The sequence below is a fragment of the Colletotrichum abscissum genome (genome assembly GCF_030869225.1).
Source record: "Colletotrichum abscissum strain IMI 504890 chromosome Unknown Scaffold_27.1, whole genome shotgun sequence".
NCBI lineage: Eukaryota > Fungi > Ascomycota > Sordariomycetes > Glomerellales > Glomerellaceae > Colletotrichum > Colletotrichum abscissum.
This window is the reverse complement of record NW_026850176.1, coordinates 574,343-599,904: the sequence shown is the minus strand read 5'-3', so window position 1 is coordinate 599,904 and position 25,562 is coordinate 574,343. Positions and strand designations below refer to the sequence as shown.

The following is a 25,562-nucleotide window of genomic DNA, read 5'->3' as shown; positions in this document are numbered from 1 at the left end:
GGCTGAGCCTTGTTGCTGCGTATCAGCTGCTAGAGTGGCCCGCTCGATATGCTGTCAAAACTCAACGGCATGGGCCGGAACCTCGTTCATGGCGATCGCCAAATGCATACATGACAGCCACCAGTGAAACAACAACACTGTCCTGAACAAGTGGCTAGCCCAGATTGATGAGACAGTGCTTGGAGCTAGATATGTTCCAATATCTGGGTATGCTTATCCCGGTGCCGTTGAAGAATCCCGGAAGCACGCCGCCGCCAAAGGGCACAGACAACGAACCACCGTCTACATGTATCCGATAGGATATTGGTCTTGGACCCTATTCGACTGACGACGATGCATCGCGTTTGATAGCTTCTAGAGATGTTGCTGCATGCTGGCTAACTGCTCGTGATGCTGTAAAGCATCATTCTCAAATGTTGTGAAAGCAACTTAGAAAGCAAGAGTCGACATGCATCATGCTTAGATACAGCGTTTACTGCTTGCGCTCGGCGCCAGTGCTGGAATTTGAGTTGCTCGGCGCACGCTTTGCTCCCAATTGCCAAGGGAATTCTGACGATCTCTACAGCCTTATTTCGGCTTATTGAGCAAGCGAGCTTAGATATTGACAATATCCCGGGGGCAGAAGCTTTTGCCGCGTCAAAGTCTCATACGGGCCAGTGCCAGTAGCAGTTGCGCCGCTCGGTATATTTTGCTCAGGGCTGTGACGAAGCGCGCCTGAGACTTGTGTGTTTTTGGCGAGTACAACCTCCTGGAACATCTTGTCCCATTCCGAAGTAATTTCGTGGTAGCAAACACATTGGTGGTGAAGCACCGCCAAGGGCGGCTGCGCAGTGCCCGTGCTAGTGGTGAGCGAGAGGTAGAGCATCAGACGGTGGCATAGCCCGCTACAATCTGTCTTGTCATCTCAACAACGGTGAGACCAAGGAATTTGCCGTCTGTTTGGGTAAGACAACTCAACACCCGTTCAAAGTCTCCTCATGATCATGTGAAAATCTCGATCACTGTGTCTATCCCGGAGTAATGGCCATGATGCATCTGCCAACAGCGGCCAGCGGATGATTATTGCGGTTCGGAGAAAGGTGAGGCGAGGCGGTAAGCAGGTGAAGACGGTAATGGATATCATGTGTCGTCCAAGGCGATGTTTCCAATGCTCGGCATTGGTGCGACCGACTTGAACATATCCACCATGGTCTGGGGAGCATGACGCACTTGCATCGTGAGTATATCCCTGTCATCTATACTTCATGTTCAAGGGAGGCGGCTGGAGTATCGGAGAGTCGGCAACCCGTTGAGCGATCCCAGCTGGTATCCATTTTTGCTAGAATGCCGCTTTACGCGCTTGTGGTATCAAGGGTTCTTCGCGTCTTTCGAAGTTTTCTCTTCTTCAACTTCAGTCAATATCGCACGTGGCGGTTCGGAGCTGATCACGCGGTCGAGACGCATTATTTTGCGTTTCGTAACAACAGGTGACCGTCGCCTGTAGCACATAAAGAAGAAGGCCAATCGACGCAATGCTTGGAGTAATGTGAGAGATGAGTTCCGAGGACGGACGAAAGAGGGTACGTATTCAGAGTGCTCTGTACTCCCTGAGGACTCGAGGCAAACAGTGTACGGAGATGCTGGGGCTTTGCGCAGGGTTCATATTAGGGCCGTTTATCTTCAAACCAGGAACCCCTAGCAAGTTGCGATAGCGTTTATCGAATGGCGATCCATAAACAATTGGGGACCTGGAGCAGTCAACGCGGTCTTGGCTACGAGAGTGAGTAGTAACCTGGCAGAAAGGCCGATCGGTCAACCAAGACTCGAGAGCAGACTGAATCCTCCTCTCAACGCAGTCGTCCGCGAGATGCAGAATCATGACACCAGACAGCAAGCCAAGACCGAGATGACGACTGGTGGTGGTGGTTGCTGAGGTGTACAGCGGTAGGAGCTTGAAGCGAACACAGACTGATTGAGAGTTCAGCAAGCACCCTTCGAGTTCCATTGACTTTTCGGACCTTCAACAAGGCTCGACCAGATCTGGGGGTTGGTAAAGTCTATCGGGATTCGGGGTGGCTCTTGTCACTTGGGCCAGTACAAGCGAGAGCGACAACGAAAAGTCTAGTCCGTAGTCGAGAATCCTCAGCCGAATAACCACTGACAAGGATGTGGCGTCCGGGTGCTAGACTGTTCCTGGCGGTGACAAGATGATGGACGATGCAAGGCGTTCTTAGTAGACGCTCGAGTATCTGTACTGTCGTCGCGCGTATTGCCATAGCGAACCTGGGAGGGTTTCAAGGTGATGCTTTCGACGCAAATGCCGCTGTGGTGAAAACCGGTGCTTCACCGATCTTTCCTCTGCTTTCCAGCGAAACCATGGCATCTGATAGATTGATGTGACACGATCGCTCCTCGTAAACTGCCTGACCAGTAACTTTGCTTCATCTTGCTTCGTGTACCTGTTGCTGTACATACTTGGTCAGGCACCACGTGAATCGAGGTGCTTGATAGACAACCACACAAGCATCCTCAAGGCGAGGGCGTCATATTGTGCCGGGTCTGCCGAGCGTTTGGTGTGCTGAGTGATCGGAAGAGGCCCTCCTGTTTTCGCGCCGTAGCAGCCGACGAGCAGGATGCCAGTCGGCCCTGTCGGCCCTTTGGGGCGCTGTTATTATCGGAGAGACTCCGTCGCTTCGACCACTGACCATCGAGGTCCCGACACCACAGCGGGCCTAGGGGATCGCTCACCGTATTCGATCTGCTGTCTGCTGGGTCTCGAGTGCCCAGTGACGGTGTGGCTGCCCCTCCGGTCTGAACAGCGCTCCGAGGAAGAGCCCTGACAGGCCCACTAGGCCACCTGGAGGATTGCGGCTGGTTGGACGGATTGGGTCTCTCTTGGATTGAAGGGTTGCGTGTGGGTGATAGTAACAATGGGCGGAATCGCGGATTCGGGGTGGTGGAGGTGGAGGAGCCTAGGAGGAAGAGGGAGGGCAGAACTGGAGGAGCCCGTCGAATGGATAGCTTGGAACAATGGAGAATGGCAGAAGAAGAGGGCCTTTGGTCACCTAACGTTCTGGGATCTTCCCATGACTGTAGGTATGACAGAGGGGGTGGAGGGGAGCGTGGACCCCTTCGCCTGCCGTCTGATTCTTGTTTCTCGTTGTTTCCTGCTTTCGCGATAGCAAGTATTCGTTAGTGTGCGATACGCAAGCCCGAGATATTTCCATTCCTTGCCTCCTCTTTCCTTCTCTCGAGTCTCACGCAAACATTGGAAGGAAGCCAATCTTTCTTACCTCAGCAGGCTCAGCCGTCATCTCGAACCGCACGAACCGCCATACCGCTGCTGTGTACGTACCGTGTCTGAGGCATGCACTCCGTACCTACTGAACCTCCATTGTATCGGCGTACCACTGTGCCCTGTGTAAAGTTGGTCAAGTAAATCTAGCTGAATCTTTAGTTAATGATCACGACTCACTGGCAGCCTCCGAACGAGATATCTCGACGGCGTGAAACCCTGAGCTTACGTTGTTTTTTAATGCATTCGACCAGTAGCAAACTGTAATTATATGTTTGGCTACATTTCATGGCTACTACATAACCAAGGTGTCTGCCTCAGTACTTGCTTCGCACTCATCTTCGTCAGCTGGAGGCTTTCGAAATGCGCCTCTGAGACATGAACTGACAGGCAGGGCATTTTTCGACATCCAAATCCATGTGGAAAGCGCAGCCGCAGCCGCAATCGCACTTGTCCGCAGCCTCTGACTGCGGTGCGGCCTAGGGACCCAGGGGCAATGGCAATGTCAACCAGGGTCGGCCAAGACAAGACATTGTCAGGTTGACGGATTCCGCTCCTCCACCTCCGCATGTGCTCCAGTTGTTTCTCTGATCCTGGAATGAGTAAGACGAAACATTGCGTTGGTAGATGACAATGAGTCTAAGGCGGTGGAAGGCGTCAATGGTAATGGTCAGTCACAGCCAAGGGAAAGCCAAGGACAACAAATGACCACATCGTTAGTCTTGCAGTGTAGATTCAGGTAAGGCCACTGAGGTAAGAAGATCCAAATGAAAACGGAGACCGTCCTCCAAGATGCCTCGGCAGGACTAGGTCATATTGTAATGTCATTCTGTTGATCCATTCGTTGGGTCTAGTCCCCATAATCCATTTGGTGGATAGATATCCGTACACGGATAGAAACACGGGAATACGGATATTGTGCGGGTCAGGGTCACGATATGGGCTCCTCCCCCCTTCCCCCAGGAGTCCACGACCCAAAGGAAGCAAAGAACCCATCCGTGCCATCGTCATTATCGGGTTCGGCATGGATGTGCAGAGTGGGTTGCATATGCGGATGCCGTTATGTGTAGCGCGTGCTGTGGATTCGAGTACCTGGAGCGGATGCGGCCAATGCTTTCGCGCTGGATTCGCCGCCTCAGCCCTCAACTCCCAGATAACTGATGAATTGCCGCACCGTCGTTGGCTGGGTAAGATGTGAGGGGACCGGCGGCGGAGGTTAGTGAGGCACACGACAAGAGAAATACACGGAGAGAAAACCAGCAAGACAGAAGGCCTAGATGGGCTCCTGCGGCGCTACGCAGATACGCGAGGGCAAACTCATTCCGCATTTCCTTTTCTCTAGAGACCAAGCCATAGGCGGTTCCAGAGAAAAGCAGGGACGAGGAAGGGAACCACTTGGACCAGTCCTGTTGAGTGAAAAGGTGGTTCTCCCGCACAGAAGCCAGCCAAGCAAATATCGCATCATTCACCCCACACAACCTCCAGCGGTGTCTCATTCGTCCGTCTGTGAAGGAACGAGTCGGAGTTGGAACCCCCATGCTCCTGTTCCAAGGACCCCCGTTCACGCCCTCTGATCTTGTCTCGCCTGTCAACCCCGTGGTGGTGCTGGCGTTGTGCTGTACTGTGCTGTATCAATTGGGATTGATCATTGACTGTAGTCACGACACACGTTGGGGCCGGCGGCGCATCCACGAATACGCCCCCCCTCATCCGTACTCTGTACCCGCAGCAAGCCCAGCAGTTCAGGGCACTTCAGGCTCGCAGGCCGTAGGCGGCACATGAGAGGATACTGCTCTGAATTGGTACCCGTACGCTGGCAATACCTATGGTATTTACTGTGGAATAAGACATGGATGGTCAAGAATGAAGCTGCCAGCCTGCTTGTGTTGCTCGCCAATGCTTGTCAGTCAGTGACGAGCGCCACGCCGCCAGTGCCAATAATACACACAAGGCACTACGTGAATGCTAATGCCAACACCGACGCTTGTTTGTCATGACAGTTGCTGTTACAGATACATGTCCAGTGTGTACGTACTAGATTGGCTAAGACGATGTCTCCTAGGAAGTCTTCTGGGAGACATTGGTGTTTCTTTGGTCTCCGTACGGTCTCCGTACCCGCTCATGTTGATCGTTGCTTGTCATGGTTGGCAATTTGACACCGTCGGCTTGTCGAGCAGAAAAAAACACGTAGTTGGACATTTCTTCATGTTCCATTGGGGCTTCTTTCCGGGTTCCACGACCCGCGGTTTCGGGCGATTCTTGTTCGCCCTGGTGGCCACTTCATGGTTGTGTTCCTGGCAGGATCCGCGGTCTCTGAATTCAATCACTTTTCTTCTCGGCCAGGTCCGGACCACGAGGTGGTGAAGCCTTGGCTTTGGGCGAATGGCAGAGGAGGGAGTATTGCATACTGCTTAAGGACTGCATGGTGCGAAGTCGCAGGGTGATGCTCCAGTCTTGTGCAGCAGCCGATGATAGGCACAGAATGCCGTCCCGTCTGATGTGCTTTGGTACGCGGGTTGAGGTGCAGTGCGAGCTAGACGCACAGAGCACCAGACCAAAAATGGAGGGGTGGACAGGATCCGGATGGCAGGGTAGGGCAGGGCTCGTCGGTGTTGGCCCTTGGGTGACAAGGGCCGATGAGGGACCGTAGCCTGTACTTTGTACTGTGCAGGTGAACCGTGAGCTTAGGTTTGAGAAGCATGGGAGAGAGAGAGACTGATGAGGTAAACCGGGACTGAGCAGTGAGAGTGAGAGTGAGAGAGTGGTGAGAGTGAGCGAGCCAGGTGGGTGAGAATTTGTGAGATGAGGGTGTCTTGTCAGTCGGGTGGGTCCCTCAGATGGGTGCATGGAAGCCCCAAGTGCCCCCAGAGAAACGGTCCCCACTCGAGGGCGTTCTCCGGTCCCATCCCATCATTCATGCTGTGTATGGAGTACCGGGTACGGAGTATCTGTAGACAAACGTGAGGTAAGGTAGAGATTACTGCGTAGTGCGTACGGATACTGAGTGACAATTTGTTGCTGGTAACGCTTCGTGCTCTTTTGTGTCTATGGTCGTTTCTTGGCTGCGCACCGTCTTGGCCGCAACCTTCGCGAATACGGCTTGCTGAATGGACGTGGGATATTGGACACTGGCGTAGTCTGGGCTTGGCTAGAACTTGTGGACAGAAACTGCTGCGTAGTTTGTATTATTGTTGCTTCCGTTGACGCTTGTCGAGAGGATGGAGGATGCCAAGCGTTGCTCTTCATTTTGCTGCATCGCCCAGAATGCCGTCGATGAGATTAACGCAGTGGCATGTGTGTACATAGTACGGAGCATGTATTCCAGAGGAAGCAGTGTAGATGTGAGGGAAAGGTATCCGTACTTGCCTTGGCTTCCATCTTTCATGTAAAAGGTAAGGTAGGGACTTACTTTTTTGTTGGTTGCTCTTGCCTGCCTCCCTTTTGCCTGCGTGCACTTGCCGTTTTTGTTTCTGTTTTCCAAGAAGGCCTCAGGAGGAAGGAAAGCATACCGCCACCAGAACTCCTCCGTCCCATTGGATGCCATTTTCTAATTGCTGTGAGTGTATCGGAGTATCCCTTCTCAGTCTCACCACCAAAGGATCCAGTACCTACCGTCTAAGGTATTGTGATTATCCGTACATCGTCTCTTCGAGGTTCTCAACCGGGGCTGGCCGCAGAGTGGTGAGCGAGTGCCAGAAAACAACAAAAGTAAAAGATACATGGCGTTTCTTCCACCCGCGCTTTCGTACCCCGTACCTGACTGACCTTGACCTGTCTGCACCTGCACATCTGCAACTGTAACTGCAGACCCTCCACTCTCACTTTCTTCCCCCGGTCCACAGTCCCTAGTCCTCCAACTTGGTGCACCCAACTTTTTCCCCCATCCACTTTCATACAGTACAATCTTCCACTCCCACACCCGGCCGAGGCGGAAAATAGCTCTCTCTCTCTTGAGCGTCTTTTTTTCTCCCTCTTTCCAACTCCCACGCCCCTCTAAGCGCAGCGGCGGGGTCCTTCTTCGAGCTTGTCTTCATCCAAATCGAGAACCCGTTCCCTCCCCCCCTACTACCGCGACTTATCTTCCCCTGCGAGACGATTCAAAACTCGCAGCCTTCCCACCTCCCAAGACCAGGACGGAATAAGGATGGACGCCTGAATTATTTTCATGCCCTCTTCTCCTCTCTTTCTACTCTTCCTCTGACCTAATCCTCGACTAATATCCATCCCAAACACCTCAAACTTTTACCTCATCACGGTCGTCTACCTTGGTCAATACCAAGACAACATTCACCAAGGAAAAAGACATCGATCGGCAATTCACTTTGCTTTTCTACATATACCTCCTCTGGCACCTGCAGTCTTCTACAAACCAAACGCAAGTCACTCTGATACCAAGACGAATTCCTTCGACAAGGACCTGGACCCGACTTTCACCTTGCCTGCCTCTCCCAACACCTTACACCAAGAACCGCATACGCTCGCGTGCGCAGACACGTACAGCTTCCCGTTCGACAAGGACGTATACACGGATCACAGAGCCAGTCTAGCTATTCTGATTTTGCAGTCGCGTCTGTACTCGAAAAAGCCTCGTCGTGGTTCTGATTCGACACAGAAATCCACCAACGCCGGACAACATCCCGACGCAGAATAAACGCATGCAGCAGCCTCAAGCAATGGGATAAAGACCAAGAAACCCCAACTCTCTTGTTTTCCCTTTCCTTTGCGTCTTCGGATTTTGGCCTACAAGCCTCCCGATTTCTCCTACAATAAACCCACCTCGCCAGCTTTGGACTCGACTTATCGCTTAGTTCGACTTTCACGTTGGTGCTTCAGGACCGATAATTGGGGGACACACTACTCGCACGTCGCCCAACCAAACCCCCCCTCCATTCGTCAAGGCCCAGGCCAAAGAATTGGAGACCCCTCGGAAACGCCGCGGACTATACTACCTACCGACTTGGCCCTCCCAGAAACCAACTGGTACCGATACCAGCACCAGCACCAAGCGTTCTCTGTCGGTGGTGTGTGGCCCAATTACGTATTGGCCCATCCTTGATCAGAGCACCCTCCTCCGCTGTTGTCCTTGTGCCCACCGGCCACACTCCGAACAGCGATGGCGACCGTCCTCACCAGCACCAGCATGGCGGTGCCCCAGCCCACTCCCATCCCCCAAGGTACGTTCACACACGTCTGATGGTCATTGCACCCTGGCTGCACCTCCGTCATTCAGCAGCTGTTTCCAACCCGCCCTGTTTCCGTCCGCAGCACCCTTGAAGGCGTCCGTCGCTAATAAACGCTTGCGATTCTAGACAAGCAACATTCCGCCGAGCAACAAAACTCGAGTAGCCTGTCCTCGTCTCCCCGTCAATTTCCTACCGATCTTACTTCTCCCATCCTCGAAGAAGCCGATGAGTCCGAAAGCGAGTCTCCGAATGAACCTGTGACCCCCATCAGCAGTGGGAGACAATCCCAAGAGTTTACCACCCGCCCTAGTCAGGACCATCACGACATCAATCTCACCGCTGCCCACCAGGTGCAGACCACTCCGAAGCCTCTCTTGGTTGACACCGCACCCACACCTTCGGTTTCGCCTGCAAAGTCAGACCTCACACCGAAAGCTACCACTGCTATTAACCCTTCAACTGCAGCCGAATCTGCTGCTGACCAAGAACCGCCACCAACTCCGCTGTCAAGACGGCCCACTCGCGGCTCGACTTCAAGCTTTAAGCGGACAATGTCCAGCATCTTTCGACGATCCAACTCATCCCAAAACAGACCAGATCTCGGATTTACCTTGGACCAGTCCAACGACGTCTCCTCCGAGAGTGCATTGATTGACACAGCACCCTCAAATCGTAGACGATTCTCAATGAACAAGTCACACACTACCACGAGGTCTAACTCACCTCCGTCTCCAGGTTCTCCTGTAGACACCATTTCTTCCTACAAGCAGTCTTCGCACATGCCTACTCAAGATGACTTCAAGAAGAAGAACAGGGCTTCCACCGGCCTTAACCTACGAGGACGCGCTGTCAACTTCGTCGGCGCCAATGTTTCCGGACGGGAAAAGCACGCCGAAAAGGTCAAGCCTGTCTTGGGCAGAAGACGAGCCAGCAGTTTCGAGGGCCGCGTGAAGAGCCGTCATCTAGCGTCCGCACCCAATCCTCACTCAGATAACCCTGTTCTTCCCTTGGAGGGATCGTCTCCATGGGCTCAGATGCCTGACGCTGGTGTTGGAGTCAAGGCTCGACGCATGAGCTTGAGTCTCCCGGACGACTTCCAAGTCGACGTCGCCGACCTCCTTGCGGAATTTGAGTACCTATCCAAGTTTGGCCGCCATGGCAAACATCTCGGAAAGGGTGCCACTTCCAAGGTCACTATGATGAGCCGAAAGGGGTGCCCTAATGAGCTCTATGCGGTCAAGGAGTTCAGAGCCAAGAGAAAGCAAGAGACGCAAGAAGAATACGAGAAGAAGATCAAGTCTGAGTACAGCATCGCCAAGAGCTTGCACCACCCCAACGTTGTCGAGACGATCCGGCTTTGCACCGATCACGGTCGTTGGAACCACATTATGGAGTATTGCTCGGAGGGTGATCTCTTTGGATTGATTGCAAAGAAGTACCTCCAAGATCCAGCGAGACTTCCTGATCGCCTCTGCCTGTTCAAGCAACTTGTCCAGGGAATCAACTATCTTCACAGCAACGGTATTGCTCACCGTGACATCAAACTCGAGAACCTTCTCATCACCAAAGACAGCAAGCTCAAGATCACCGACTTTGGTGTCTCAGAAGTCTTCACTGGCCACCACCCCGGCTTCAGAGAAGCTGGCGGCCAGTGTGGCAAGGGCATGTGCGCCGAAATCCGTCTGTGCAAGCCTGGCATGTGTGGCAGCGAGCCGTACACGGCACCTGAGGTGCTTCTGAAGGAGACCGAGTATGACCCGCGAGGTCTCGATGTGTGGAGCGCGGCGATTGTCATGATTTACGTGACTTTCGGAGGAAATATCTGGAGCAAGGCCGAGGTTAAGGGAAACCCTCAATACGCTGAGCTGCTCAAGGGATGGCAGAAGTGGGAAGTCAAGCACCCTGAGCCTGGATCGCGCATTACCGAGTCGGACTACCCATTCTTCAATGCCTTTGATGGATTCGTCTCCCCGCCAGCACTTCGTCGTGTGCTCCTCTCAATGCTCAACCCCAACCCCGCAAAGCGCGCAACCATCTCGGAAATCGCCAACCATCGTTGGGTCAAGAACATTGAGTGCTGCCAGCTTGAGAACTACGACGACCCAGCTCTTCTCATTGACGCTACCAAGAAGGGCAGTGCACAGCTCAACACCAAGAGGGTGTTTTGCCACAACCATCTGCCACTGGAGAGCCATGGCCACTCACTTGGAAAGATGCCAGGCCAGTCGGGTTATTGACTGCACCCGGACACGACTGTACGACTCATTACGTGTTTGTTTTTCTGCATAGCTGCGGTTCTATCCTTTGGAATCGGTTCCAGCATATGAGCATGCAGAAAGACATTTTTTTTTTTACAACTTTTACAATTGGCGTTCACAAAGGCTCCAGGAAAAGGGCCCAATAAGGCGTGGAAAGGATCGGCCTTGATTTGTGTTTGAATACAGCCCATAATTACCTGGGAAAAGCAACATCGGCTATGATATGCCGTGTTGCGAGTTTACAAAGATGCCTGTGTGTGTGTGTGCATGCACACCAGAAACAAGAACGGCCATCTCTGGCTCTAGAAGAGGCCCAGGGGTGGTGCATCGACGTACATAATCAAATTACCTTCTTTGATACTATGCGCGCGCCAGACACAAGCGAAGTTCAATGGTGATGTGCGCCCGCGTAGTGCAGGGAACGGGACTACAAGGGATTGGCGGACCACGTCCCGAGGGGAGGCACAATGAACCAGAGAAATGGGGAGGATACGTTCTTTGACAGTCGGTCACGGGATAGATCAAAAGCACTCCTAGAAAGAAGCTCCTTGCAGTTTACAATGCAAACAAAAGTTAACTTGAATGTGTGGTATACCTACTCTTGCGTGCGTGAAATCGGAGGAACTCGTGTCTACGAGACCCAAGACTCTCTAGCTTTCATTGAAGGATTCGCCAAGTTTGTCTCGATACGACCTGGAGGAGGGGGGGAGAGGATGGGATCAAACTCGGACGAACTTCCAATGCCTCCCCCCGCAGATGCGCAATGTCTCTAGAAATACGGAGTACCTCGAAGCATAACCATCTTACTTCTTCCTGACGTACTTGACCTCATCCTCCCCCCTTCATCCCCAGCGGCGCAGACAACCAACAGCGGCAGCCAATGTCGCGGGAGGAGTAAACTCGGAAGCTAGGCTGGGCAAGGGAGAAAGGTCAGCAGCAGCAGCAGCAGCAGCAGGCTCAGCTGAGGAAGAGGCGGAGAGGGGTGAATGAAACGGTACCCAGCGCAAGGAAACACAACAACCCGAGCACAACGTTTTCTTCTCTTGCAACGTCCGTCACCACCGTCACCGATCCGTTGCCAAGCTGCTGGAATCAGCCGAGCTGGGAAAACATGTTGTATGCGGATGTGTATGCGATCCAATCAGCCGGCTGGCGGATCCAATGGATCTTGATTTTCCCCGCCTTTTCTCGATATCCTCGTCCCTTTTAGAGTCTACTGTGTAGGTACGATGAGCTGCCCGGATGACTGGAAGTACTGTACCGTCATCTCTTAGCCTAGGTCGCCGCGGAAAGCCTGTTTGGGAATCCTGGGACGGGCGACGACGACCCGACCCCTCGGCAAGTGATTGCTGCTAACCTGCGGGCTGCTAGGGGGAATGAAAATGGGCGACTGGCTGACTGAAGTAGAGCTACGTTACGACCAGCCGATGGCCGACAAAGCCCGTCAGCCCAGCCCTGTGTGCATCCCACGTCTCAGGTTTCCAGTCTCACAGCTAGCAAGAGTGATTCGACGGCGTCTCTTCCCGCGGTATTCTCTCGTTGGATGGAGGGTTTTCCGTGTGTCTGGTTTGTCTGTAGTTAGTGTGGGTACACGCCCCCTCCCTTCCCTTTCTCCCGGTACCCCTCCTCGGATTCCTAGTCTTGAATAGTGAGTTTATCTCGCTGTTGATATTGTAGCAGCAGTAGCAGCATGTGGTGCTGCTGGCTTCCGTCAATACCACGCTGGGAAGGCCGCGACCGCAACCGACTGGCAAAGAGAGGCCATGCGCGATTATGCACGCGCTTCAAGGGGTCGGTCTGATGCGGGAAATATGGGATTCAGCAACGATCGATGGGCATCCCTTCCCGAGTGTTGCGCGTGAGTTGGCGATGGAACAGCGAGAGATGAAGCGGCGCTTCTTAGCTGCTGCACCGAGTGACCCCGTCATCCTCCTTCTTCATTCCACCTCAGCGGTCAGGTTAGTATAGCGTCGCATAAGAAAGGGAATCAAGAATGCATGTGCTGTAGTGTTGTGGGTAATTAGAAAGGCCAACTACCCCAGGACATCCGTTTTAGTCCATGACCGTCACACACTGCGAGATCGAGAGACGCGGGACCGAAAACTGATGACAGTCTTGGCAACGGGTATTTCCCCTTGCCCATCATGGCCGGGAGTTTGCGCGGGCGGCGGCGGTGTGTGGATCATTTCCGCGTACTTGTGTGCTGCTTTGCAGGTGCAGGACCATGCCCGCGACGGCGCGGAGACGTCATTCCTCCGGTGTTCTTGTGGCGAGCGTGAGCCGCGCCAAGTCGGCGTCGTTATGCCTCGGGGCTTGCTGAGCCTGCTGGTACCCCCTCTCCTCATGTTCTTCCTTCTGACGGCAAACACGGATATACCGGGGTTTGACCCCCATCTGGGAATCCCATTTGAGGATGGTAACGGTGACTGGATTCGGAGCCCACCTTTTGGAGAGTTGGCCGCCAGGCAGGTGGCTACAGCATTTCACACCGTCTCTCTGTCGGTCCGAAAACGGGCATCCTTAATCGGGTCCGATGAGCCGGAGGAAAAGACGAGCTGGAAGACCTGATAGAGGCCTTGCGCGGTCCCAGGAGAAGAACCCGACATTGAGTCAAGCATTTGCCAAGACGGCGGTGGAAGCGGGTAGGTCGGCAGCAGGCAGCAGGAGGGAGGCCTGTCATGCGGGTTCCTCCTTCGCGCTGGGATACTCGAGATGCGCCGTCGCTTCTTGCTGGTTGGGTCAGACAATGCGTTGTCTTTCTTCTCGCGCTCGCTTTTTGGGGGTGGGGGGTTGTATAAGATGTGACCCAGCTGGACCTGATGGGCGGTGCTTAAGTCTCGGTCGGCATTAGCTCTTCTCTAACCTGGCGCGCGTGATGGCGGCGGTTGGTTTGGTAACTTTGGTCTTGTTAGTGGGATCCAAGGGACGCGTGGCATGGACGAATCGCAGAGGAGAGTGGGCGGTGGGGAGAAGGAGAAAAGATAAAGCATTTGTGAGAGCGGTTGCTAAGTGTATCAGGTACTTTGGCTTTCTGAATGGGGGTTTCTTGCATGGCTGAGGTAACAGACCTTGCGTTGGTGCGTGGGACAAGCTGGACGCAGGCCACCTTATGCTGTTGGGATGTTGTGTGATGAAGACGGCATATCGTAGGGTGGCCGATGGGATGGGGAGGATGATGGGAATACAACGGATTTGCAGGAGCTGGTACTCTGCGGACCGTACATGAGGCAAGACATCCGCCGCAGGAGGAGCAATCTGCACTGGGTATGCCTGCCGTGCTGGCCGTGGCTTCGGTGTCCGCAAGGGCAAGTCGTGCCGTCAGACAAGGCAGACGGTGAGTTGGGAAGGGGCATCCGGCTATCGACCAGCCAACGGCGCACCAGCGCCGTCCTATGACGGAGCTTGACCGGTGTTCTTTCCCCGCAAGTGCCAGATGCTGTGTTCCGCGATCGCTGCGATGCCGCATGCTGGTATCCGTGGTCGATGTGTGCTGGGCAGGTGTTGTGGATGTCATATTTGATGCCTGCTCTACTCTGTTGATGCTGCCACATATGCCGTGCTTCGGGAGGGACTACATCCGGCTCGACCTTCGATTCGTGTAAGTCGCTGGATTTCTTGCTCACTCGAGACTACTTGTTCTACACCGTTCATTGCCTAGTGACGGACCTTCGGATCAAGTTGTTGCTGCTCGGCATGTTCAACCCGATAGCCCATGACTGATGCCCTGTTGTTGGGGAGGTATTCTGGACATGTCGAAATACGAGGTGGGAGTAAGCCCTATCGGTAGCCTGGTGAGCCCTGAAGTGTGATGAGCAAATCGCCAGTGACGCAAAAGGAAATCAAGTTCAATTCAGCAAGAGAGAATGTCTCTCCCTCCCGCCTCCTGAGACATCACTGGAAACATGGCAGGTGCCTAGCTGCGTGTGCTTTCCCATCGATCAGTGTGGCGTTTCAAGACTTGCAAGAGCAGCCCATGCCAGCCCAAGGTGTTCAGTTGAGGCGGGCAGGCAATTCATCAGGCAAGAGCGGTCTTCCAATGTGGTTGAACATCTTGGAATGTCCTGTGGAGAGCCGCTTAACGCTTTCTTCGTGACAACCATCTGCTGCCCAGCACTGGTTCGGGTCTGCAGAGAAGTGAAGATAGATGAATGAGTTATCGCCGACTAAAGAGAAACCAGTATATCAGAAGCTTATGGGACAGGCCTGGCAATTGTATCAAGGAGCACCCATTGTCATCTGCTTCTGGTCCGATAGCATGGCACTACCTGCGGGCGCTCAGTCAGTCAATGGGCTTGTCTCCAAAACGGTTATGGTGATGAGCTTCTTGACACAATCCTCTTTTGGAATGAAGACCAAGTTAAAGCACTTGACTATCTGGAGCATTTCTCACCCTTCAATTTGTCGCTTACAATTGCTGAGGGTTTGTACGGTTCAACACCTCTGCATATTTTGTACAGGTGCTTAGCACCCCAAACTTAACGCCCCTGACGAGAAGTCGGTATATCTCAAGTTTGAGTGCTGAAAAAGCGCAAACCATGCAATAAGGGCATCAAAGCTAGGTTATAGCGACCTACGCGATCAAGGCGAACCCACGCTTAGCAAGAGAAGAATACCATGCCGCTTGCTTGAAACAAATCACAGACTTCTAGACTCACAAACGACGAGCCAGCAAGTTCGAACTTACAAGCCAATGTCGTTGTATATACGTAAGATCCTCTTTCAATCCGAGTAACAACTCGTCCACGGAGCGTAATTAACTGAGACAGGCCGCTTCTGCATATCGTATACTCCAAGCGTGCTAGTCAACCCTCGCCAAACATCTACACAATGCTGGCTCTGTCTTCGCCCCACAGTAGAGAACTTGATCTCTTTCACGATCCTTTGAGTGAGTTCTGAAACCATGATGGCAGTGCTCATCTAGCATGCTCCTCCTCACGCATGTTCCTGAGTTGACCAAACGATCACAAAACTTCAACTTCATGTCGACTTCCTCCTACGGATACGGTCGTCAGTCCGACTCACACTTGACTTACGTGACTCTCTCAAACTTCAAGCCCCTGACAACATGGAAAACTTCCTAACAACTTGATAACAGTGAATACATTGTGTTCCTTCCAAAGACAGCGGATAATAAAAGGAAGACTACGCGTTCCGTAAGAGGGAAGGGGGGGACGGGTTTTCATGCGCCGCTCGTGTAAGTGGATGACCTCAAATAAACAGACTTTGAAGACTGACTTTACATGTCAACATTCAGCACATCTCAGGATAAACCATGAGTGGATATCGCTCTGGCTCATTTCAAAGATTTTCGAGTCTTGCCAATGAAGTCCCCTGGTCAACTCCAAGAACAAACGCTCAGATATGTGAATCTTCTCATGCAATCAGTACTGATGTTCCCCGAGGTATGTCCACATTAGTCGATTAGTATAGGCGTGCGGTACAATTGCCTGGAGAGAAACGATTTGACTTCTGCTCCACGGCCGGCTTCGACATGGTTTCCTGCCTTCCCGCGTCACCCCTGACTTTGATCTGCAACAATCGGAGGCCTTCAATGCGTTGATACTTTTGAATCTGCCGCCGGCCGAGACTTGGTGCCCTTAATGTGGTGTCCGAATGAGCCGCCAAAAGAGCGTATCGTCATCGTCAAGTGCTTGACCCGAGGGCATCGCCTCACATACCGACATGATGGTTTTCCCAGGACAGGAACTCGAGGGCATGCAGGTCTCCTCAGATATGGCTCCTCCGTCATCGTGTCTTACAGTCTGTTTCGGATCGAAACGCGGCATTATCTTCAAGCTTTCGCTCGGCGTGATAGGCATAAGATCACGGTGGCCACGGTTGCGTAAAGTAGCTGGTGAAGCCTTTTGTACTGGTCCAGGAGACGCCGAGGGCTGAGCATATCCAACATGTGCAGCTCGCTCGATTGTCTTCGAGGTCGTTGCAAAGCTCCTTGTTAATTGCCCTACCGTCCCTTTTAGCGTTCAGGTACTCGTGTATCTCGCAAACCGCCGAGACAGCTCAAAGGATAGAAGGTCTTCATGACCAGTGCCCTGACCCGGCAGCTTGGGGAAATAGCTCGAAATCAATAAATGATAGCTCAGAGGCCCCTGTCCTCAGTGTTTAATACATGAGGTATACTCTCTCAGCAGTAAAAAAGGGGAGAGAAACAGTGTGGATTCTCGAATTGAACTTAGGGCGCGTGGCTGATGATGGATTTCGGCTGCAAATTTTGAATAGGAGACAAGTGAATGCGAAGAGCTCAGTCTATGAGTTCAAGTAGTATTCAAATTCAGAAAGACTTTGCTGTGAAGACTAAAAGAAACCGACCCAAGGTTCTGGATTTTGTGTTCACGAGCCTATCTACCATTTAGGAGAAATACGAATCGACTTTTAACGGCATTAGGTCTAAGAAGCATATCGCTGCAGACGAACTAGAGACGGACAAAGCTCTTGACATGACTTCAACAAGTGTTCTGGTTCAATCGCCAACTTGCCTTGATTCGTTACCACATATAAGAAAGCTTGATTCGAAGAACGACAGACTATAGTTGACCGGCAACAGAACCGGACCAATTTGCTAGATATATCAAGAGTTTCAACGAAATTAGTGCGTACAATCGAGTTACTTCAGAGTACTTGAACAGCCTAGAGCCGGCTGCAGGTCTCAACTTCAACCAGCACTCTCCGTACGGTTCGTTTTTTTGTAGTTAATACGAAGCAGTATGGCATCATCCATGCAGGTGAGAGGCTATAAGGGGCTCAGAAGAGGTAGCAGGCACGGCGCTCGGGATACGCGCAGGAAGATCGAAGTCGTTGCTATGAAGTTCAGGGGCCGGCTGGTAAGTGGGTATTTAAACGTCTAAGTGCTGGGGTCGCTGGCTAAGGTGGCTCGCCAAGGTGTCTGCCTTTGCGGTGGGCTTCTTCACGAGTTGAATGGCTCGCTCATTGATGACCTGCTTCATCAATTGTTCGGCATGGACCATGAAGTAACGAAGTCGATTCTTCTGATTCATGCCTCGTCAGTCAGTTCAGTTCACGTAACTCGTTTTAATCACCGCCTGCCGATAGCCATCTCTCGTCGTACTATACAAGTACCGAATCGAATACTCTAAGGGGAGAGGAAGACCACCGGGGGTCTGAGGTTAACTATATAATGCCCGCCGTAGGTCTGAAGAGCACACATTATCACTAATCGAGAGGTTAGGGAAGCCAGAATGTTCTCTTAGGTAGTGTAGCTTCTGGACTCATGTTGGGCCCTAGGCTAAGTCACTTGTCGATTTGAGTGCCTTAAATAGAGGTATATTGGCGATGGATAATCAAGCGCTATAGACGAAGGAGGAAGGCACAGAGCTCCTTCCCGTTGTGCAACGGCAGATATCCAGAACCAACTCGCTGTTATGAGGCTCTTAATGCCATGAATGAAGCCGAGAGATTATAAGATCTAGGTCTCGGCCAACGGACGAGCAACATTCATGGGCGCTCGGTTGACTGGCAATATCGAAGAGACCTCGTGGCAGACCTCATCACGTAAGGAGTTTTATATCCCACCTCTGAGACCGTTGTCACGGTCAAGGTTTTCTATCTTCAATTGAAGGCGTTCTCTACTTCTACCTCTCTGCTCGGGGAGCCGGAGGCATAAGATCACCTAGTCGTCAGCCAGCACACGGCGCTACTTCATCAAGTATAGGAGGGACTTTTACCTGTACAAGTGAGGGCTATTTCTACCCATGTTTCATCGGGAAAAGTGACGTACCTATTGGGCGTTCACTTCGCTTCACTTTGAGTCTGGATCTAAAGCCTACCGTGGCTCATCTCTAGATCACAGCGAGGGATAGTCCTATCAATGTCAGCTTGCCCCGGATTGACACCGATTCAAAAGAATCTCGAAAATGAGCACAACCTATACGCTAGAAGCCTAGATCGCCAGGGTACACGAAAGGACCCGAAAACCAGCCCTCTCAAAGAAGCGGTCTCGGTAAGTACAACATACAAAGAAAGCAATTGACCCTCGTGTTCTCTTCCTCGCCCAGAGTTAAGATATGTCTGGGCATAACTTCCATCAAGGGAGCTCATCAACGCCGTTGGTAAAGTCTAGCAAATTCAGAATACGATTCGAGATCCTCTCCAAACCATACTAAGGACCGCTGAAATAAGTGTCAGTTGTGCCCGACGAGCCAGTCAACACTCTCTTCAGACCCCAAACTCCGCACTGAACCTCAATACCAAGATTTACGTCCTCTCTAGCTTAGCCTCGTCGCTGGAAGACTGCAAACTTGTTAACCGTCGCCAACATTCAAGCTCAGAATTGACGACCGAGCCGATAGTTACGAGGAACACGTCCATAAACAACCTCATAAAGCCAATACCATCAAAAGTCTGTTCCATTGAAGCTGCCGCGCGGCGAAAAAGATCGGCGCGAAGTGTGCAAGTCTCTGAAACATAGAAATCCCACCTCCGCCATACAACCAAAGATCTACCGCTCAAACATTTCCATTCTGCTTCTGCAGTACTCCATCTCCTAGGCCTACAATAACATTATCGAGACGGCATGGCCATATAGAGCCCAACTCGATGTTAGACCAGTGACTTTCAACCTAGGCCAACAAGGCATCACCACAAAGGTCACCTTCAACTCATGGAACCTGCAGCTTCCCTCCTCCCAGCTCGTTCCTGAACCCATCCTTACGCAATCACATCAACATCATAGGACAATCACATAAGACCAGAAGGGTGAACGGGAGTACGTGGTATTCTTCATCATGTCTCTATACATATAAATATCGCCAAGGAACAGCACACGCGTCAACAACTTCGTAAAAAGGGCATCTGCTCTCCCATCTTCGACGTGGAAAGGGAGTCATCGAAAACCCATAATGCGAGCTCAGAGGATACGACACAACTCGAGATATGTTCATCCATGTTCCCAATTCTCACATCACAAGACTATGAGCAATGGCCAATACCATACCACAAACATCGCACCTCCAAGTAGAATCCACGAGAACATCAACACCCCAAGCGGCGAGCGAATATCCCACGATGAGGAGTAAAGTAAACACACCCTCACCGGTTCAATTCATCCTCTATCAGCATGCACGTAACGACTCACCGCCTTCCTCTTGAAATGGTTCAACAGCAAAATGGTTCAACAGCAAAGCCTTAAAGTTCCAAATCGGCCGGTCAACATTGCTGCCCGAACGAACTCTCACCTTCCAAAACCGCCAAAGGGTCACGAGAGGTGTGTGAATTCAGGCTTATGAACTAGAGCCTCTACGGCATAAGAGCTGGTCGACAAGACGGTCAAACAACAAGTGCGCTGGCGCCGGTAAAGCGGGGCTTTCACAACGCAGGCCTGGAACAGCAGGCCCTGCTGGAGAGTCTTGGGTGGGAGGTTGGTTAGAGGGGCTAGGATTTTGAGATAAGTCGGTGAAGCAGAGAACCGGTCGGTCGACTTTTCTCCCCTCACGCGCCCGTTCTACCCCACCACGTTCATTTCTTTGGTCAGTGAAGGCCGTTGCGATTCGGGCAGCAGCGCCAAAAACCTGTGCATGGGAGAAGTTGTCCGGCCAGTCGTTTGGCCCTGCGTTAGTGCCGTATGATATGCAATGCCATGGGTCACGATATCCGACGGGCATCTCTGAAAATCCCACCCGAAAACCTTCGAGGTTGGGATGGCAAAGTAGCCTTCGAGGGTGGGAGAAATGACATCAAGCCAGATATCCACGAACAGAAAGGAATATCGCTCGCGGTTTTCTCTCTCTCGGCAGGCATTGTTGACGTCAACCGGGCAGTTAACGGCGGTATTCTGAAAAAAAGCGATGCCAGCACCACACTTGCGGCTCGGCTGACGAATGACATTTCCGCCGAGCGACTAAATAGAGGAAGCTCCTCAACAGGGACGAGCAGGGCTTGATAAGCCAGGGCTAAGACGTATCTGCAGTCCAAAAGTTTCTGTCTAAAGCAGACTCGCCGAGTATGACGCGAGCAGTACAGGGAGTGGGTTCGACAGCAATTGTCTGAACTCCTGAGAGCCAGACACGCCAGAGCAAGACGGCGTCGCAGAATATGTTCTAGGTGGGCTCTAGAAGGGGACCACATTTCGCAGATCCTCTTCCATCAGATGAGTCTCTGACAAGGCAATAGTGGGACCCGAGATGCCACCGGATTGAGGAAAATAGGGCCGACAGACTGCCGTGGTTGCCGAGGCGTCCTACCGCCTGCGTTCCGGAGCAGAGACAGAGAGATAAGGGCCGGCGACGGTTCGGGGTCCAGAATTCGGGGGTGAAAGCCCGGAGGCGTCCCGTTACGAAGAGCGGAAGCCATCGGACTTAACGAGTCAGGAATGCCGTCAGTGAGGCAACTGTGATGACATGCTGGCCCACAGCTCTGGTCACTCTCTTGCGGTCCGCGGGTGAGAATCCTTCTCTGGCGGTGATTATTTATGTTGCCCCCGCGCCACTTATTCTTGAATCATTCGCCCTAGGCGTGGCTGGTGATTGGGACCAAGTCACCAAAGAAAGGCTCGAAGGGTTGGCAGGTTGGGTCATGTCCACTCGAGGTAAGTCAGCTAGTCGCTAGTCGGCCAGTGACCAGTAACGGATTTTGATCAAGCAAAGTACCCCGTACCGTTATCGTGAAAACTCAGCCTCAAGGCAAAAAATAGCAACGAGGGTGAAGGGGCGTGGGACGATTGCGGCGTCTCGCAGCTAGGAGACCGCGCTAGAATTAGATTGATGCTTGAAACCGGAGGCTTCCACCCTTTTCTTCAACAGGAACGGGTACACCGCAGAACAACTTGACCAGAGCCTCTACAACGGAAAATTGTTAAGCTGGCGTGGCTGGTTCGCTGCCTTCTGTATCAGTAGTCGAGGTGGGCATGAAGACGGTGGATCGAGCAGTTCGGAAAAGGCCCGATCGATTGAGCGAGGGAAAATGTTCCGACAAACGCATCGATTGGCCCGTCAGCGGTGTGGTCCTGGACTGGAACCTGACCGAGAATAAGCTCTCGCTCGTCAAAGGGCTTACACCGCCCCCAATCGTCTCAGGGCCTCAATAGTCAAGCCCAACTGGCCAAGAGGCGCGGGTGACAGCTGACAGCGCCAGCAAACCATGTGGTTTCTGCAGTCCAATCCAGATCCGGCGGCGTTGACGGGCGATGGGAGGGCTGATAATTCAGGCACAAGAGCGAAGACTGGCCAACGTGGCAGTTGGGTGTCACCGATATTATTGGGACCTGCAGTCACCCTCCGTGGTCCGCCGCAGTGTGTGGGCTGTGGGATTCTTTCAGATTTTCTGGAACGAAACGTGAGGTGGTACCCGTAGACGGGTTGCTGTTGGGGTGATCCGTCGACGGACCATCACACACGGTAGAGATCGATGTAGGGCGTGGATTAGGCGGCAGAGATGCCGTTCCCGCTCCCGCTCCCGTTCCCGCTGCCGTCCGTTTCGTCGCAAGTCTCGAGCAAGCGATCCGGCTTCGAGTGCAACACCATGTTAAGGCCCGCGAGATCTCAGAGTGTTTTTGCAATGTGCGGCAAGTCGTTTACTGGCGTTTGTGAGTCATGGTACGAAATCTGAGCAGAAACCGCAAGCAGAATACGCCCTCAGGTTTCCACTTGCTGCTTGCATCGACTGCGTGTCACCGTTGTTGCTATCAGTCTCCGCTATGTTGTTACTGTAAAGCTCTCGCAAGTCGCAACTGCATTGCCAACTCAGCAACCCCAGGCTCCATGTGCCACGAGCTGCAGTTTCTCGTCTCGACCGTCCCTGTCAGGGATCGGTCCGCCCGTTACTTTCTCGCATCTCGCGTATAGGAGAGAGGGAGAGCGCATTGTCTGGGAATCGGACTGTGCCATCTTGCCCTTGGGCGAGCAATTTTGACCAGCCTGGACCCCGGGGCTCTGAGTGAAACTGAGGATGTCGCCCAGTGCTGCGTGCGTGGCTCCCGTCCCCTTTGTCGCGGCCAGGCAAGGCCGGGTAGACGGAGAAGATGGCCCGTAGCGTCGGTATGGGATTAGCGAGTTTCTGGATCCCTAAGAATTGTCTAGCCAGGACCATGTTGGGATTAGCCCTGGAAGAGCTGGGAAGCTGGAGTCAGCACAGGGCGAGAGGGTCAATGTTTGTCCTTAAACAGGTTGTAGACGAGTTGTGCTTGTGGCCAAGATTTTCTCTGCCAGATGTTTGTTCTTAACGGCAGAGGTGACGGAGAGATACGCGTCCTGGCAGTCCTTGGCCAAAATACGATGACGAGGAATGATCAAGCTGTTTCCCGGTGAAGAAAGAGTTCACCTGTGTGCCTGTGAAGATGACAGTTAGACGGTCTTCTGTTCACTATTGGAACTTGGAACATTACTGCGTACGGAGTACACCACTTTCGATGATGGACAGGCACGACCCTCCGCCCCTCACCCCCTCAGCGGGCGAGTCGAATAAGGCCGATCCAATAGGAAGCGATCCAATAATTGCAAACCAGAAAGACGGGTCGGCATCTTATCGCCCCGGACAGACGTCTCGAGGGAACAGCCAGGTACGGATAGGTACGTACCTCGATCATCTAGCACTTGAGGGCAGAGAGCGACGGTAGGAGCATCAGGAACGATTCCGCGTCCCTGGCACAATGGTCCGTCAGGCAGGGCAGACATCTCATAGGTCAGGACCTCCATATACGTACCTCCTTCCTCAATCTGGTTTCGCCGTATGTATCTCTGTTGCCTCGATGGGTGTCGAAGTGCTGCCGGACAATGAAGCAGGTACATACATCCGAGCTGAACCGGACTGCGACCACATGCTGCCAAACTATTCAGGTAGACGCAGATCAGGGCAGCTCCCGTTCAGTCGTTTCGAGCTAACAATGTCAGTCTCCAATGGAAGGCCAAAAGGTACGTACTGCGAGCAGATAATTGACGGTGCATTGAGTGGCACGGGTATCAAGGGAAGGACACAAAGCAGACAAACGCTCGCCGGTCCCCTTTCACGTGTCAAAAAAAAGGGGAGAGTCAAGAAGAGAGGGGAGAGAGAGACAGAGAGAGCAGAAACGGCGTTGATGCGCCCGTTTCCATCATCCTCTTTGGCTTTTGGGTTCTTTGTACTCCGTACCTCAATCTGAAGCATAGCTCCGGCGCAACGTGGACATGGTCTGGGGCGTTGAAAGGAGGGCGAAGAAGAGACCAAGAGTCAGTCGAATCATCTGTCAAACCTCGCGGCCCGAAGCCGTCCCTCTCCGATTGGAACCCAAACCACAGCTCGATCCAATGCTGCGCCCTGGAAAAGCTCCCCCTGCATCCTGTGCTGAGCTGGGTTTGGGACGACAGCACCAGCAACGTGTACTTGAGTCTATGGTGTGGTGTGGTGTGGTGAGGTGTCCCGGGATATTGGTATCTGAGCGGTGCTCTAGACGACCGTCTTGTGCTCAGCGCGCCACGATCTGGTGGCTATTGACTGTAGATGATGCGCTTCAGAGACAAATAGCTCAAGGCCATGTAATCCAAGAATCCTTATCTTTTGGTTGTATACTCCCTTTGTGGTATTCGACCGAGAATTTCAGACAGCATGTAAGACAACTATTGGTAGAATTGGTGAAAACGGATACATGTGGACAGCCCTACTCATGGGAGTGACTTGTACCGTTTGAGCGACTGAGATGCAAAAGATGAAACGAGCTTGGGATGTTTGGCAGGCAGGCAGGCGGTACCTTGCTTGTTTGCGAATCCTGAGGCACACACTTCTGTCGTCTTTCCTCATCTCCCGTCCCTTCCACAGGCAAGTTGAGAGCTCAAAAGATACTTTCCGAGTTGTAAAGGTAAAGTAAGGCAGGTACGGGCTGCCCTTGGACATCTTGGAAAGTGCAGGGGAGGGGGCTGGTGGGAAATGGGTGTGGAGGACCCTGAGATGGGCAAGGTGCTACCCGACTCGGCACACGTGTACACAGTAAAGGTAGGGAACATGGCCATCGGGAGTGTGCAATGCCGCAATTCCCATCGGAGCTCATGTAAGGGAAAAAAAAAGGCTAACACGTCCGAGCCTCCAAGGGATCAAATGAGGTTCCATTGCGAATATCCGTGCCTAGAATACCAAAGTGCTATTGCTCGGGTTATCCCGTTTAGCCTGATCCCTTTCTGCCCTTTCCTTCCAAGCGTCGGCCTGAACTTTGAATCAAGGATAGTACCTCCAGAGTTAGAAAGGTAGAGAGTCCAGAGTCCTGCATCTTGCATTGTTTCTCTGCCTTTGACGGCCATGTGATTCCCTCTCTTGTTCTGGGCCATTCTCTTTGTTGCCTTGGGCTTCCCTTCCCGCCTTCTTCTCCCGCGTGCTTCACGACGGTTGCTTACGGATACACCAACCTTCCGCGGTTACTCCATCTTCCCCTCAACTCTCCAATTCCCGCTTTACCGAACCGACAACCCGAAATTGTGTCTTCACCTTCCTTCTTCTCGTCTAGAGCTTGCCTAGAACATTTCTTGGTCCAAGTCCATCTCTTCCCCCACCGCCAAAAGTCATACGGTCTACGGATACCTTAGGAGACCAAGAAGACCAAGGGGGATATTGCCACCAATTAAGCACGACCCTTTCCTCCGCGTTGGCGCGCTTTCCCCCAACTTTGCCTGCATCCCGTCCCTTTGCTGTCCCGTTCCCCTGTCAGATGGTCATTCGTCCTCCTGCACTCTGAGCTGTCAAATCTCGCCTGCTGTGCCGACGGACAAATTCAGCACCACAGCTCTCTCTCTCTATCCCGCATCGGGTCTCTTGAGGCTTCAGGGTCCAGCTGAAAAGGAACAGGCGCAGGTTGCAGGAACAGGGGCATTCGGCTTCGAGGCAATCACTTCCGTTTGGCGACGGCTGCACATCCCG

The 25,562-nt window shown here is 52.7% G+C and overlaps 5 protein-coding genes across 5 annotated transcripts; 3 read left to right on the top strand and 2 right to left on the bottom strand.

Annotated features, from left to right (window-relative positions):
• Nucleotides 1-6,319: 6,319 nt before the first annotated feature.
• Nucleotides 6,320-6,520, bottom strand: CABS01_10632 (uncharacterized protein; the record flags this gene model as incomplete). Its single annotated transcript, XM_060543987.1, has 1 exon — nt 6,320-6,520. The coding sequence occupies one exon, from the start codon at nt 6,518-6,520 to the stop codon at nt 6,320-6,322; it is 201 nt and encodes a 66-aa protein (XP_060399189.1).
• A 1,867-nt stretch (nt 6,521-8,387) lies between these two features.
• CABS01_10631 (uncharacterized protein) lies at nt 8,388-10,694 on the top strand (the record flags this gene model as incomplete). Its single annotated transcript, XM_060543986.1, has 2 exons — nt 8,388-8,448; nt 8,584-10,694. The coding sequence occupies 2 exons, from the start codon at nt 8,388-8,390 to the stop codon at nt 10,692-10,694; spliced, it is 2,172 nt and encodes a 723-aa protein (XP_060399188.1).
• Nucleotides 10,695-10,962: 268 nt separating this feature from the next.
• Nucleotides 10,963-11,055, top strand: CABS01_10630 (uncharacterized protein; the record flags this gene model as incomplete). The annotated part of the gene is made up of 1 exon (XM_060543985.1): nt 10,963-11,055. One exon carries the CDS (start codon nt 10,963-10,965, stop codon nt 11,053-11,055), a length of 93 nt encoding a protein of 30 aa, XP_060399187.1.
• A 1,766-nt stretch (nt 11,056-12,821) lies between these two features.
• CABS01_10629 (uncharacterized protein) lies at nt 12,822-13,283 on the top strand (the record flags this gene model as incomplete). The annotated part of the gene is made up of 1 exon (XM_060543984.1): nt 12,822-13,283. The coding sequence occupies one exon, from the start codon at nt 12,822-12,824 to the stop codon at nt 13,281-13,283; it is 462 nt and encodes a 153-aa protein (XP_060399186.1).
• A 340-nt stretch (nt 13,284-13,623) lies between these two features.
• Nucleotides 13,624-14,229, bottom strand: CABS01_10628 (uncharacterized protein; the record flags this gene model as incomplete). Its single annotated transcript, XM_060543983.1, has 2 exons — nt 13,624-13,720; nt 13,784-14,229. 2 exons carry the CDS (start codon nt 14,227-14,229, stop codon nt 13,624-13,626), a joined length of 543 nt encoding a protein of 180 aa, XP_060399185.1.
• Between the last annotated feature and the right edge of the window lie 11,333 nt (nt 14,230-25,562).